Below are 12,924 nucleotides of genomic sequence, written 5' to 3'. Positions count from 1 at the left end.
GAGAAAAAAGCACAGTACAGAAGAATAGGGATGGAATACTTACATTGAATGAAAGTGGAATTAGAGTGCTCGTGAAAGAAAAGAATATTTCTGGAAGGATACACAAAAGTAATAACAGAAGTTACATCTGGGGAGGAGAACTGGGGGACTGTGAGGTCACCACTGCCAAGACTGGTATTTGAAGAAACACAATTATGTCAATTAATTGTGTTTCCTCAAATTCTTATGTTAAATCCTAACCCTTGACTACCTCAGAATGTGACTGTCTGGAGACAGGGCCTTAAAGAGATGATTAGGTTAGGGTGGGCACCACTGCCCTTAAAAGAGGAGGGAATCTGGCCACATGCAGAGACAACAGGGACATACGCCCTGAGGAAAACCAAGTGCGGGCACTGTGAGGAGGTGGCCCTCTGCAAGCCAAGGAGAGAGGTCTCAGAGGCGATCAGACCTCCTGATCCTGGACTTCTAGCCTTCAGAACTGTTAGAAAATAAATTTCTGTTGTTTAAATTATCTAGTCTGTGGTATTTTGTTATGGTAACCTTAGCAAATTAATATACCACTTTTAAATTTTATTAATTCTTGTATTTCTTGTATTACAAAGATTCGCCTTCAGTTTGTGTTTTAATTTTATGTTTAATTGGAGGATAATTATTTTACAATACTGTGACAGTTTCTGCCATACTCACTTTGTGTTTTGATTATATAACACTTTATTTAAATGTTTATTTAACAAACATATATAACTCTTACTATGCTCTCTTACCTAAACACTGTTCTATGTGCTTTGTAAACATTCACATTTAATCCTACCAACCCTATTTAGCAGATACTACTTATCTGTATTTTAGAGATGAAGAAATTGAGACACCACAAAGTTAAGTAAACTTGCCTGAAGTGACAATATTAGTAACTAATACAGTTAACATGAGAACCCAAGAAATGGTCTTGGTCTTAAACACTATGCTATTTAGAGCATTTTTGTTGTTGCTACATATGCATAGTTTTTATATAGTAAATATATCAGTCTTTCCCTTTATGACTTGGAAATTTTAATACCCTCCTTAGAAAGACCTACCTGATTTTTTAATTATTTAAAAAAACTCATTCATGTTTTATAAAGGTCCATGATTTCAATTTTTACATTTTGACCTTTGATTAAACTAGAATTTGTTTTTCTTAAAGAGTAATCCAGGTTTATTTTTTCATAAATGAGTAATCATCCTAACATAATGTGTTAAATAATCTTTCTTTCCATTGATTTTTATTGATTTCATTATCTTTTTTTTTTTTGGCTGCACCATGTGGCTTGCAGTATCCCAGTTCCCTGACCAGGGAGTGAGGCCTGGGCCCTCAGCAATGCAAGTGCGGTGTTCTAACCACTGGACCACCACGCAATTCTCTCCACTGACTTTAAATGGCCTTTTAACTCACATAGTAACATCTCAAAACTATCTGGATCTGTTTCGAGACTCTTATTTTTCACTCTGCTATTTCTTCTTTAAACTCTTGGCAATTATAATTTCATAATATACTTTAATGTCTGTTAAATCTAGCTTTTGTTTCACTCTCCTTTTCAAAAATGTCCTGGCTGTCCTCACGTTAACATCCCCCAGAAGAACCCAAGATTCAGTTTGTCAGTGCAGTGAATATATATTAAGGGAGAGGGGAGACACTTATAAAGTATTGATAGCTAGTGAGGCACCTGAGGTTTGTTTAGTCCAAACCTCCACTTTCAGATAAGGAATTTAGATATAGCTAAATAAACTAGTCAGTCCCATTAGAGGTACTCAGAAGTACTATGGGTATCCTGAATCATTAATAGCTTATTCTTTCCATGGTTGGAAACTAGAGTCAAAGATGGTACCATAAGGCAATAGAGACAGAGGACTAAAGTTCTTTTGATCCAGCTTTTTTTATTCTCTTCCCAATGGTTCTCATCTTTAAAAGGTAGCAAAGACACTGTGCCTTAAGCACCCCAGTTCACAGAGTCAAAACCCTAAAGTGTAGAAGAAGTAAGGCACAAGGGACAGCTGGACTGTTCTTTTTCTTTTTTGAGAATCTAATGAAATTAGATTTTTTTTTTAACTAAGAGAATGTTGATTGCCAAAAAGGTAACACAGAGAAGATTAAAGAGCAATTAACATAGAATAAAGTGGTGATAGTGCAGCCTTCCCCTAAAAAAAGCACCAAGTCATTTGGAAAAAAAAAAACAAAAACCTAGAATGGTAAAAACAAACAAACAAACAAACAATAATAATAATAATAATGAAGACCGAAGTTTCAGGGCCTTAGCTACCTGCTATCACATCTAATTTAAAGACATGGTAAATAAATCTTGTAATAACATAAGGGATGTATATTGACCAGTGTGAAAGGTTGTTGCTGAACCACAAAAGACCCTGGGATTCTTGGTCTCTGGAGAATAATTCAATCCGGGGCTTGATCGCTCAGAGCTTTGTGTAATAAAGTTTTATCAAAGTATAAAAGAGACAGAGAAAGCTTCTGACACAGACATCAGAAAGGGGAGAGAGAGTGCCCCCCTGGACTGTTCTAAGAAAGACCAAAGTACTATTATACCCAAAACAACAACTGCAGAATAACTGCATGTCTGTTTAGTCTCTGAAACACTGGAATTAGAGAAAATGACTATTGTAGAGTAATATGCATTTTTAGAGTAATACACGTTTTGCCTAAAAAAATAAATAAATAAAATTTAAGACATGACCATGACCAGGTTTTGCCTCTCTTACTTTTTAGGCCTACCTCCGGTTTAGAAAACCTGTTGAAATATGCATAGGCTTATGGTCTCTCATTATCTATTCCTGGTCTGCCTGTCAGAAGTAAACAGGATCTTTTCATGAAGTTTTTTTAGGGATTCTTTTACCTGAATACTGCTTTCTTCATCTTCCCGGGGTGATTGTGCAGGCATGACTTCTACATCTGAATTATCAGATGAGGTATTACGTTTTCTCTTCTTACCCACCACAGGAGTGATGGTGCTAAAAAGGAAAAACCAAATTCAGTTACAGTGAAGGCAAGGAAAATTTAGGAGTAGAAAATACAATTAATCTAACCTATCACATATGAAGCCTCCAGGCATGCTGCTGCTGCTGCTAAGTCGCTTCAGTCATGTCCAACTCTGTGCGACCCCATAGGCGGCAGCCCACCAGGCTCCGCCGTCCCCGGGATTCCCCAGGCAAGAACACTGGAGTGGGCTGCCATTGCCTTCTCCAATGCTCTAGAGATATTCAGTCTGGGGACACATAACTATGGAGTAGGGTGTTTGAAAAAAGAGAAGATATTGGGGTTTCTAAACTACCAGCTGGCTTTTACATCAGATTTGACAAATTTTTGCTACCACTGTATTCACCAATACCTGAATGAAGGCAGCATAACACAGCAGGACCAATTCCTGACTAACAATTACAAGGCCTCGTCTGAGTTCCAGTTCTGTCACTAGCTCGGCATTAGTTTTCTAACTAGCAAACACTGATGATAAAACCTAGTGTGATAGCTGTTGAAGATCAAGTTAAATAACAGATATGAAACTTGCTTTTTTAAGCTAAAAAACCCTGTACAAATATAAAGCACTATTATAATTACACCACAAAGCCTGAAGCACCCCAGGGAGTAGAAGCTAGAGAGAAAGGAGTTGAAGCTACAAGGCATGGAAGGAAGAGCGCACACTCAGTTGTGGCAAGTTATGTGGCAAGCCATGGTTCTGTCAAGACTGCTTAAGGCTGACAGTGGCTGCTGAAATCTTCTCCAGTTCACATATGAAATGCAAGAACAGGGCAGCTAAGTCTGCAGCAGCTCTCTGCGTGGGTCACAGGGGGCTAGGGAGAAGTCTTTCATACTACAGTGATAGAAAATCAGGAAGCACACAGCTTTTACACATAACCCCTAACTCAAGACTGGCTGCCTCCCCAGGCCTTGATGTTCACTTGGGACAGAGAAAAGAAAGGACCTCTTAATTTCTATGACCGATCCCCTTGAACTCTGTAGCTGTTATATACAGCATGAATTTAAAAACAGGAATTTAAACATGTATGTGCTCTCCCCAAATGTCCCATCAAAACAGCAAAGGGTGGCACTCACTTTAGCTTACTCTTGCCCTTGGTTTTGGAGGTACCAGATGTTTTGCTCTTCTTTGGCTTTTCTTCCTTGAGCCTCTCCCCACTGCTCTTCTTCCTGCGTTTCTTTTCACCTTCCTCCTCAGGCCTAACGCTAGGCAGCTCATCCTCATTCAGGACTCGAGGTATGTTCTGTTCGCCCCGAGCACGGGCCCTAGCAATGGCCTCTGCTACAATCCGATTTGCTTTCTCTTGCTTCTTCTGGTGTTCCAGCCTACGGTTTTCCTCGATTCCTGTCTTGCCCCCGGTATGGGGAGCAGAACTTGCTGGTGAGGACAGAGCTGCCACTTCACTGGCACTGAGAACTTTAACTACGGAGAGCCCAGAAGAGGCCCCTTGGGAAGAGCCAGCCTATAGAAATAAAGACACTACAATTTCAACATGCTTATAGTTAAATGACCTGAATAAAACAGCTCTGAAGCACACAGGCTAGAAACGTTAGTTTTCTAATTCCTTAAGAATGAGACTTATATCAAGTCTTTCTGAACCCAGAGGCACGCTTTTTTAGAAAGTATTTTTTGGTGGGATGGGGATGAGAAAAGGCAACTGTGCCAAATTAACTTTCAATATTCTTTAGCCATGCTTCTAACATCAATACTCATCTCCACAATTCTGTAAAATTTCCAAACAATACAGATAACACTGGTGTCTAGGATAGTAAAAAAAGTTCAAATTCCATTCTTGTCCTACCTTTATCTTCCTGGGGGCGGGGGGGGGGGGTGGTTAGGGGGAGGAACGATAAGCACTTGACCTCTTCAAGACTATTTATCTTTCAGATGAGGGGTTATTTCCAGTCATTTTCATTTCACAAGGATATCAGGAAAAGATCGTAAATAAAACAATTTAAAGACAAATACTAGAAAAATCATCTCTTAACCCAAACCCAACAATAACCCTCAAATCTTTTCATGATATAATTAAAATAAGGTTCCCATGGGTGAAAGAAAGAAAAGCCTGCATCTCACTTCAGAGATATGAATCTAGACTGGCCCCACATTCAACAGTGAGTGGTGCTGAGGATAATGTCGGGGGACTAAGAGCGTGTTTGCCTTCTTAACTCAGCATGTTAAGTCTCACCTGTGGCTGAAGTACCACCTTGAGGGGTACTGAAAGTCTCTGTCCCGGGGCCTGTCCTGGTCCCATTATCTGAGCCTGCTGCACAGAGGAGAGAGTCACTGGCTGGGTGGAGGGTGGCTGCTGGGGTTGTGGCTGCGATGATGGAGGCTGTGGTACAATCTGGATTTTCTGCTGTGGCTGCTGCACCTGCAGCTGTATGGTTACTACTTTGGCAGGCTGCCCCTGGGCATTCTTGGCTTGAGTCAGGGCTGCTAGCTGGTTGCCCTGTAACACTATCTTGCCTGGTAGACTCCCTAGCACGACATGCCGGTGTCCTTGGGGACCTCCAGACTGTGGCTGCTGGAGGACCAGCGTGATGCGTTTCGATTCACCCTAGAGTGAAGAGAGGAAATTGCAAGAGAGGTAGGACATTAAAGAAGGGTAGACCCCTTAATATTTACACCAATTTTCCTCATCCTAGAATTATAAAAACTGAAGGTCAGAAAAGACCGTACAATCCCCTTTGTTCATCTTCCTATCTGCCCTAATAAATCTTTTCTATAACCTCTGCCCAGTGTGTACCAAGTCTATTCTTGAAAAACTGCTGGAAGGCTTGCTATTTTCTAAGGCAGTCATTCCATTTTTTGGAAATCTATTAGAATAAAAGTCTTTATATTGAACTAAAAATCCACCTTCTCAGAGCTTCTCTTCACCAGCCCTACTTATCTGAACACTGTCTTCCCCTCCTCCAAATTCTTCTGACCCTTGATTCAGAGGCTAGAGTCTTTATTTTCTTATAAAAGAAACAAGTCTTTTCACTGGGCAAAGCTGGAGGAGGACAATCTTAATAAGAACAGGAAAGATACACATAGTTTCTGTAAGTCTTGCAAATATAAATACACATATTTTTCAAAAATGATTCTTTGTTCCCATTGCATCCTATAGTACTCATATAACTTTATATCATCCATCACTGTGAGTTCTTGCTTAAGGTCTGTATTTCCTGGCAGATGGTGAGCTCTGTAAGGACAGGGACTGTGTCTATCTTGTTCAGCACCAGCTAGGCACAGTGTAAATATGTAGTAAGAGCTCAAAAAATGCATTAACACTAACTGCTTTCACCTCGTAAGTAACAAAGAAGGTGGCTATCAACACTAACTCTACAAAGTAAAGATGGAATTTAAGCAGATTTCCTAGAGACAGCTTTATGTGCTTGCTCTCACACAGTTGCTGGGCCCTCTACTAAACCAAAATTCACCTCCCCCTTTCACTCAAGTCACCTGGGTGGGTGTAGAGGTCAGTGTAACTGCAGGCTTCAGTGGGGGCCCTGTGGCCCCAGGGTTTCCAGCAGGAGCTGAACCCTTAACTGGCTGTAGGACCAGCTGCTTTACTGGTCGGCTGGGCTGGACAATGCGCTGAACAGTAGCCTGGTTCCCAGGGACCTTGGCGGCCAACACTGTATTACCAGAGACAATGGAAACACCAGGTCGAAGGGGAGTGCCGGTTAGCACTTTGGTAAAAGTGACTTTTCCACCATTGGCTGTGCCAGCCACGAGGGGCTGAGCTGTGCTGGTGATACCTTGGGCCTGAATTTGTGCCACATGGGCACCAGTGACTGAGGAGCTTGGTGGGGCCTTAAGGATAACAATCTTAGGGGCAGACTGAGGTGGTTGTCCTCCAGCACTACTGGAGGAGACAGCTGTGGCAGAGACACCCATGAAAGGATTCCCTTGGCTCAGGATCTCCTGGCTCTTGGAGACCTGCAAAAGTCCTGGTGTTGGCGTTGGTGTCTGTAAGACAGGTTGGGCTGGCTGCTCTTGGCTGACGGGCTGAGTGGTATAATCATGCAAGGTTAAAGATTCTGGAGCTGGAGCTGTTGATTCTTTGGGAAGTTCTGTGGGGGCTGTTTCCTCTGGTGGGGGGACCAAGTCATTTGCTGATGAATTCGCCACATCACCACCTCCACCATCCTGGTTCATCTGATCCAAGGAGTCCAGAGAGCTTGGCAGTCCAAGGGCTTCTTCAATAGGGTCTTGTGTGACCTGATTGAAGCTGTCATCAGTCAGAGAGTCCAGGCCAAATAAATTTGGGTCATCAAACAGATCCATGATGGGGTCTGCCATCTTGGGAAAGCAATGGGGGTTACTTCCCCAAGGTTTAAGGAGGGAAGGGGAGGGGGGGTACTGGCTCTCCCCTCCCCTCCCCTATTAAGAAAAAAATGTACACAATGGAAGAGGACTACTCTTCAGGTAAAGAGGCAAGAAACAAGTGCATGTCAGACTGTCCTGACCTTCATGGAGCAAGATGGCTAGGTCTTCAGAGGAAGATGATGGAACTCCTGTTGTAGAAAGACAAATGACAAGTAAGCAAAGGTGACCTCAGGGAAAATTTCTACCCGTAACATCAAATAGCATCAAAATAGTAAGAGAAGAGGGAAGTGTGAGGTAAGCTGAGGACAGAGACACAGCAGAAAGAACATCCACATTTCTGCTTTGAAACCAAAAGAGAAAAAAAGAAATAAGCCAACCCCTTTTCGGGGCTCTTACACCTACACACTTTGAAGCGTCTGTCTGTCAAGATCATTCCGCTGTCTCTGTCCACTTCTTTTCACAATTATCATTCTTAGGTACAGAACAGGAAATGTAACATTCATTCACTTTCTATTTCAGATTCTTAAGTTGACAGAACTTAACAATATATCAGCAATACTTCAGTGAATACAGATAGAGGCTTCTGGATATACTAGATTTTGTAACTTTTCCTTATAATTCCGATACTTCTACTTACTACTGGTAAAAATAAACACCGTTAACCAAGTTTACTGGATAATCTCGCTAAGTTTATAGTATAATTCTACCCAGGAAGATTCACAAACTTTAGTTCATCTATCAGTGAATCTATACATTGTGCTTCTGTTATTAGGTCCCATTCCTGCTTTCTCATATTTAAGATCAAAACTTTCTCTGGCAAAAGATTCAAAGAATTCTACAATTTTGTTCCAGTTTATGTTTCCAACTTTCACTCTCATCATTTCCTGTATGCTCATCACTTCCTATATATACCCTAGATTTCAGTCTAAACAGATAATCCAGTTCCCTTAATGACATTCCTATCTGCATGACTTTGCCTATTTTGCTGTATTTTCTGCCTGGAATATCTTTATCACCCTCCCCACAAACATCTCTTCCAGCTAATATCTTTAACATCCTCAAAAGTCTACTCAGTAGGGCGAGTCCTGCACCTCCATAAGGCGAGCAATTTGTGATGACTCAGTCCCTTCATCTTCTTTGTTGTTTAATCGCTAAGTCGTGTCTGACCCTTTTGCAACCCCATGGACTATAGCCCACCAGGCTTCTCTGTCCATGGGATTTCCCAGGCAAGAATACTGGAGTGGGTTCCCCACCCAGGGATTGAACCCACGTCTCCTGCACTGATGGGCAGATTCTTTACTGATGAGCCACCTATGAAACTCTCACCTTCTTTAAACACCCACAACATTGTCTGTTCCTTATTTAAAGCACTTATATTTAACATTTTATTAAAATGATAAGTCTCTTGTCCGTTTCCTCTGAAGGCCCAAGAGGTTCCTTTGTGCAAATTATAAAAAGCTGCCTGCTCAAGATGCTTGTCTGCCATCTGCTGGAAAATTGTCATACTAAACATATTATCTGTGATGATAATGAACATGTGCAATGCACACCCTGCACAACCCTGCATGGTGGCCCAGCTCCTCTTTCTCGAAGACAGAAGAGCTCCTGAATGGTGGGGACTACATCCTATTCATCTGTGGATCTCCAAAGTGCCAGATGAATTTCACATACACAGCAGCTACTCAAAAAACTTAAATGAGTTAAAATAAGTGCTTGTGGTGTCTGAAATGAACCATTCTGTTCTTAGAGAAATTAACTGGTATTCCCTGACTCTAAGATGAGACAGTAGAAAACTTCCTATCTTGAAAAACTGTCCCACAAATAACTGAAACTATGTTTACAAAGTCCACATGTGGGGCTTTTAAGTACATAAAATGTTGGAAAAAGGAAAAACTAAGACAAGGAATTTTAAGTATGTCACCATGTAACTATATGAAAATGTAGTATTTGCTTTCTGTATATGATATCAATATTTGTCAATCCAGGAAAGCTTCGGTAACACCGTTTCTCCTACTTTTAGAAGACACCAGAGAAGAAATTTGTCAGTGACACAGAACAGACTAGACTGAAGACTTCTCCACACAAACCCCAAGCTTCTTTCCCTCTTCCTCAACCCATTCCAGTTATCCCTGTAAAATTAATATAATGTGGGTAAGTAGCCCAGAAACTGAGATATAGATAAGAAACAGACTCATCAGTAGTTGGCACATCAGTCAAAATTACAAACCATACATGGCATCGCCACCAATGTTAAACAAGATCTTTCTAGCTTCAGTAATTGTACCCCTTCACATCTCAACCAAGGTCTGCATCACTTCCCATTCCTGGCTAAAGTATTCCACAAGCTCATTCCAGCCTCTCCTATCTAATGCCTGCCCCAAAGTTACTCAAAAGGGTGATCTCAGAAGAGTTATAGATATTTCTTAATTTAATGAAAATCTACTCAATAATTTTATAAATTTTTTCAACACTTCCATCATCTTTTTTCTAGTTATGCCCTACTTTGCTACCTATTATCTTTTCACCTCCTATTCACTGTCAGAGAAGCTACACAAATATCTAACAGTTAGGTGTCACACAAAAAATATAGTGAAAGTTCCCACTAACTAGAAGTTTACACTGATAGCAGTTTATAACCTGCCTTTCTTCCATGGAGTATTCTGTCCTTTCCATGACTCCTTGCTATTTATTCACCCAAATGCTCTTTCTTCCCTCGGCAACAGCCCAGTCTCAAGGAGAAAGAGAGAGAGAGAGATCTCATTTTTTAATGGGGAAAAGCAGGTTAACAGCTTCTGAAATATTTCTTTACTTCCACGTGACTCAAGCATTAAGTTCTTAAAGGTCAATGTACTTATTTAACTCCCTTTCCAATTTTGGGGCCAAATTCCTAATTCTCCTGGTTGAGACAAGGCCCAATAATTAAAAAAACCTCACCATTGACAATGCCACACCATCAAGTCTCAATACTTCTCAGTCCCATTCCATCAACTCACCCCTACTGACCTAATTCATCGTATATGAAGTTTTTAATCCTAGTCTATAGCTTCTTTTTTTAACTCACATCTTTAAATCTGTCCTTGACTCTCAAAAGAATAAACCTTCTCCAAATGTACCTCCAACTTTCTTACTTCCTCCTTCTATGCTTACTTATGGGTCATCCTGGCTATTCTACCAAGTTCATCTACCTCATGAATTCTCTTTCCGTAATTCAAATCCTGGTAACAAAAATTAAAAAATGTTAAGCAGTCAAATATATGAAACTCTTAAGATAACCTTAAGTAAAGCAACTCCCTAGATAAAGAACTCATAGCAGACTTTCATCATATTGAGAATGAAAAGCCAGCCTTCACCTTCCATTGACCCAAAGAGAAACATATGCATATGCTCAAAAGACAGTTTGATGGTTGTACTTAAACATTTTCCATAATTCCAAACTAACAAGTAGACTAATGACAAAAAACTTACGGCTGGGGGGGAGGGGGGCGGTGGGTGTGGGATATGAGGGAAGTAGAACTAACTAGTCAGTTAAGGTTAAAATTCAAAGCTATCCATCTAAAACTTTCAGATAACAAGCCAGAGAGATTCTTTATATAACAGCCCTTCAGTTCACCTTCTTTTTTAATGAGAAATTACTCCTTCCCCTTGAAATAAGTAAATACTGATGTTTTTCTGCAGCTTTACCACCTTTAATATAGCTCTGCTGCGTTTTCTTAGAAATCTAGAGTCCCAACTATCCTGTTTTTATTTTATGTGCCTCCTGGTACCCGTGTCCATTTCAAAAACAACTTGTCTGTCCAATCATAAAGGACTTAGTTTTACTTCTACTTTTCAATCTCAATCTCCCCATACCTTTCAACAAAGCAGTGATTCTCAACTGGGAGATGGAAGGTATTTAAAGTTTGAAAATGTACACTTAATGTTATAATTTTATATTTGTCAAATGGAAACGATCTCACTGTTTACACTATTTATATTCAACAAAACTGGACCATATCTCTTGGCCTGTGAGGATATGTAAAAGACAACATGGCAGAGGGCGGGGGGTGAGGATGCGGCGCAGGTGTGGACAGAGAAAGAAGCATGTCTGGTCTGGAAAGATTATCAACACTCCTGTGATGGGATAAGATTTCTTATGGTCTCTCAAAAGGAAGTTCATCATTTTGTTTATGATAGATGAGAAACACTGCAAGAAAAATTAGCCCAGTTGTCTAACACATAAAATTACATAAACTGACCTACAGATATCCATTCTCCATTTACAGATTTCTCTATACTGCCCATCCTCTTAGAAGATAACAGATGAATGGCATAATGACAAGAAATGACCTTTTGGGGGAGGGGAAGGCTGCATCTTTGCAAAGTACCAGCTATGACCACTTAACCTCTAACTGCTCAAAGAAAAAACTATTCTACTTCAAAGTATTAATTTTGTTATTGGAAACTGTATCCTTTCAAGAGGATCACTGGCAGGCAGGCAGGCATAAACACATTATGGAAACAAAAGATAGACAGAAGCAATCAGAAGAGATCTCTTGAAAGTAAAATAAATCAGAAGGCTTAAAATGAAGATAGTCAATATAATTTTAAAAGAAAAGGATTTAAAAACTGCACCATGGAGACATCTGTGAGACCCAAAGGGTCTTAAGTCTTATAAAGAAAGGGGAAATAAACATCCTATGTGAATGGAATCACAACTTAGGGTCAGCAAAGGATCAGGATGGAAGGACACAGACCATAAGAAATGGAGCTATTAACTTGAAGCCACTCAGGAGATTTCCTCAAGAATACGGAGATCCTAGGCCATTTTCTCTATCTTCACCATTCTCACTGCCAAATGTGTGGCTGCTCTTTTTTCGTTTGTTTTCCCAGTTACTGAAGGAAAAAGCACTCCCACCTCAATCAGGAGTATGGACATTTGGGGCAAACATGGCTGGTAAAGTGAGTCCTTCTGAATAAACAGGGAAAGCAAAATAGGCAACTATGAATGCTAAAACCATGTACGTACGTTCAAGGGGTAAGGGAGAAAGTACAGAAATGTTGTACTCCTGCGGAAGAAGGGAAGGGGCAAAGTAAGGAAGTACGGGGTTGATGGAGAGGGAAACGCGACTGGAGGCGGGGGTGGCGGGGACCCGGGTACATTACCTGCTCAAACTGCCAGTGCTGGTGCCAGTAAGGCCCACACAGCAGAGACGGGAGATTGCTGGCAACTGGAGCCCCCAAAATGGAAATGAAGTACATGCACTTGAGGGAGTGAGCTAGTGGGGTGCCCTCCAGGGTGGGGATGGCCAAGACGGGAAGATGCGGGGTGGGGGGGTGTGGATGCCCGGGTGGGAGCAGTGTTAGGGCGGAAGCTACAGGCGGGAAGATCCGACCAGCCCTGAAGGAGAAAAGGAGCTGTGTCTCACCCCAGCAGGGTAATAGAGGTGCCTTTACCTGCAGCGGTCGTGGGGGGCCGGTTCGCCCCTCTCGCTGTCTCTCCAGCACCAGTTCCCCCTCCTCCTGCGCAACCTAACTTGATGCTCCTGCCCGCCCCACGTCCTTATTGGCTACACTGCGCTGCCACTCACCACAGGCGCAAAGACGC

The 12,924-nt window shown here is 41.3% G+C and overlaps 1 protein-coding gene across 8 annotated transcripts in view; it reads right to left on the bottom strand.

Annotated features, from left to right (window-relative positions):
- Window positions 1–12,924, bottom strand: part of CHD8 (chromodomain helicase DNA binding protein 8) — a 60,840-nt gene that overhangs the window by 33,768 nt on the left and 14,148 nt on the right. For 5 of the 8 annotated variants that reach the window (XM_065941420.1, XM_065941415.1, XM_065941419.1 and 2 more), the window contains 4 exons: window positions 6,471–7,528; window positions 5,212–5,583; window positions 4,100–4,485; window positions 2,886–3,000 (listed from right to left, as the gene is read on the bottom strand). In XM_065941420.1, coding sequence (XP_065797492.1) covers window positions 2,886–3,000; window positions 4,100–4,485; window positions 5,212–5,583; window positions 6,471–7,313 — 1,716 coding nt within the window. In that variant the 5' untranslated portion in view covers window positions 7,314–7,528. Of the gene's footprint in view, window positions 1–2,885; window positions 3,001–4,099; window positions 4,486–5,211; window positions 5,584–6,470; window positions 7,529–12,773; window positions 12,843–12,924 lie in introns of those variants that run through there. The other 3 variants (XM_065941418.1, XM_065941422.1, XM_065941421.1) reach the window with 3 other exon arrangements.

This window comes from Muntiacus reevesi, chromosome 7 (assembly GCF_963930625.1).
Source record: "Muntiacus reevesi chromosome 7, mMunRee1.1, whole genome shotgun sequence".
Classification (NCBI taxonomy): domain Eukaryota; kingdom Metazoa; phylum Chordata; class Mammalia; order Artiodactyla; family Cervidae; genus Muntiacus; species Muntiacus reevesi.
This window is presented reverse-complemented; position numbering and strand designations above follow the sequence as displayed.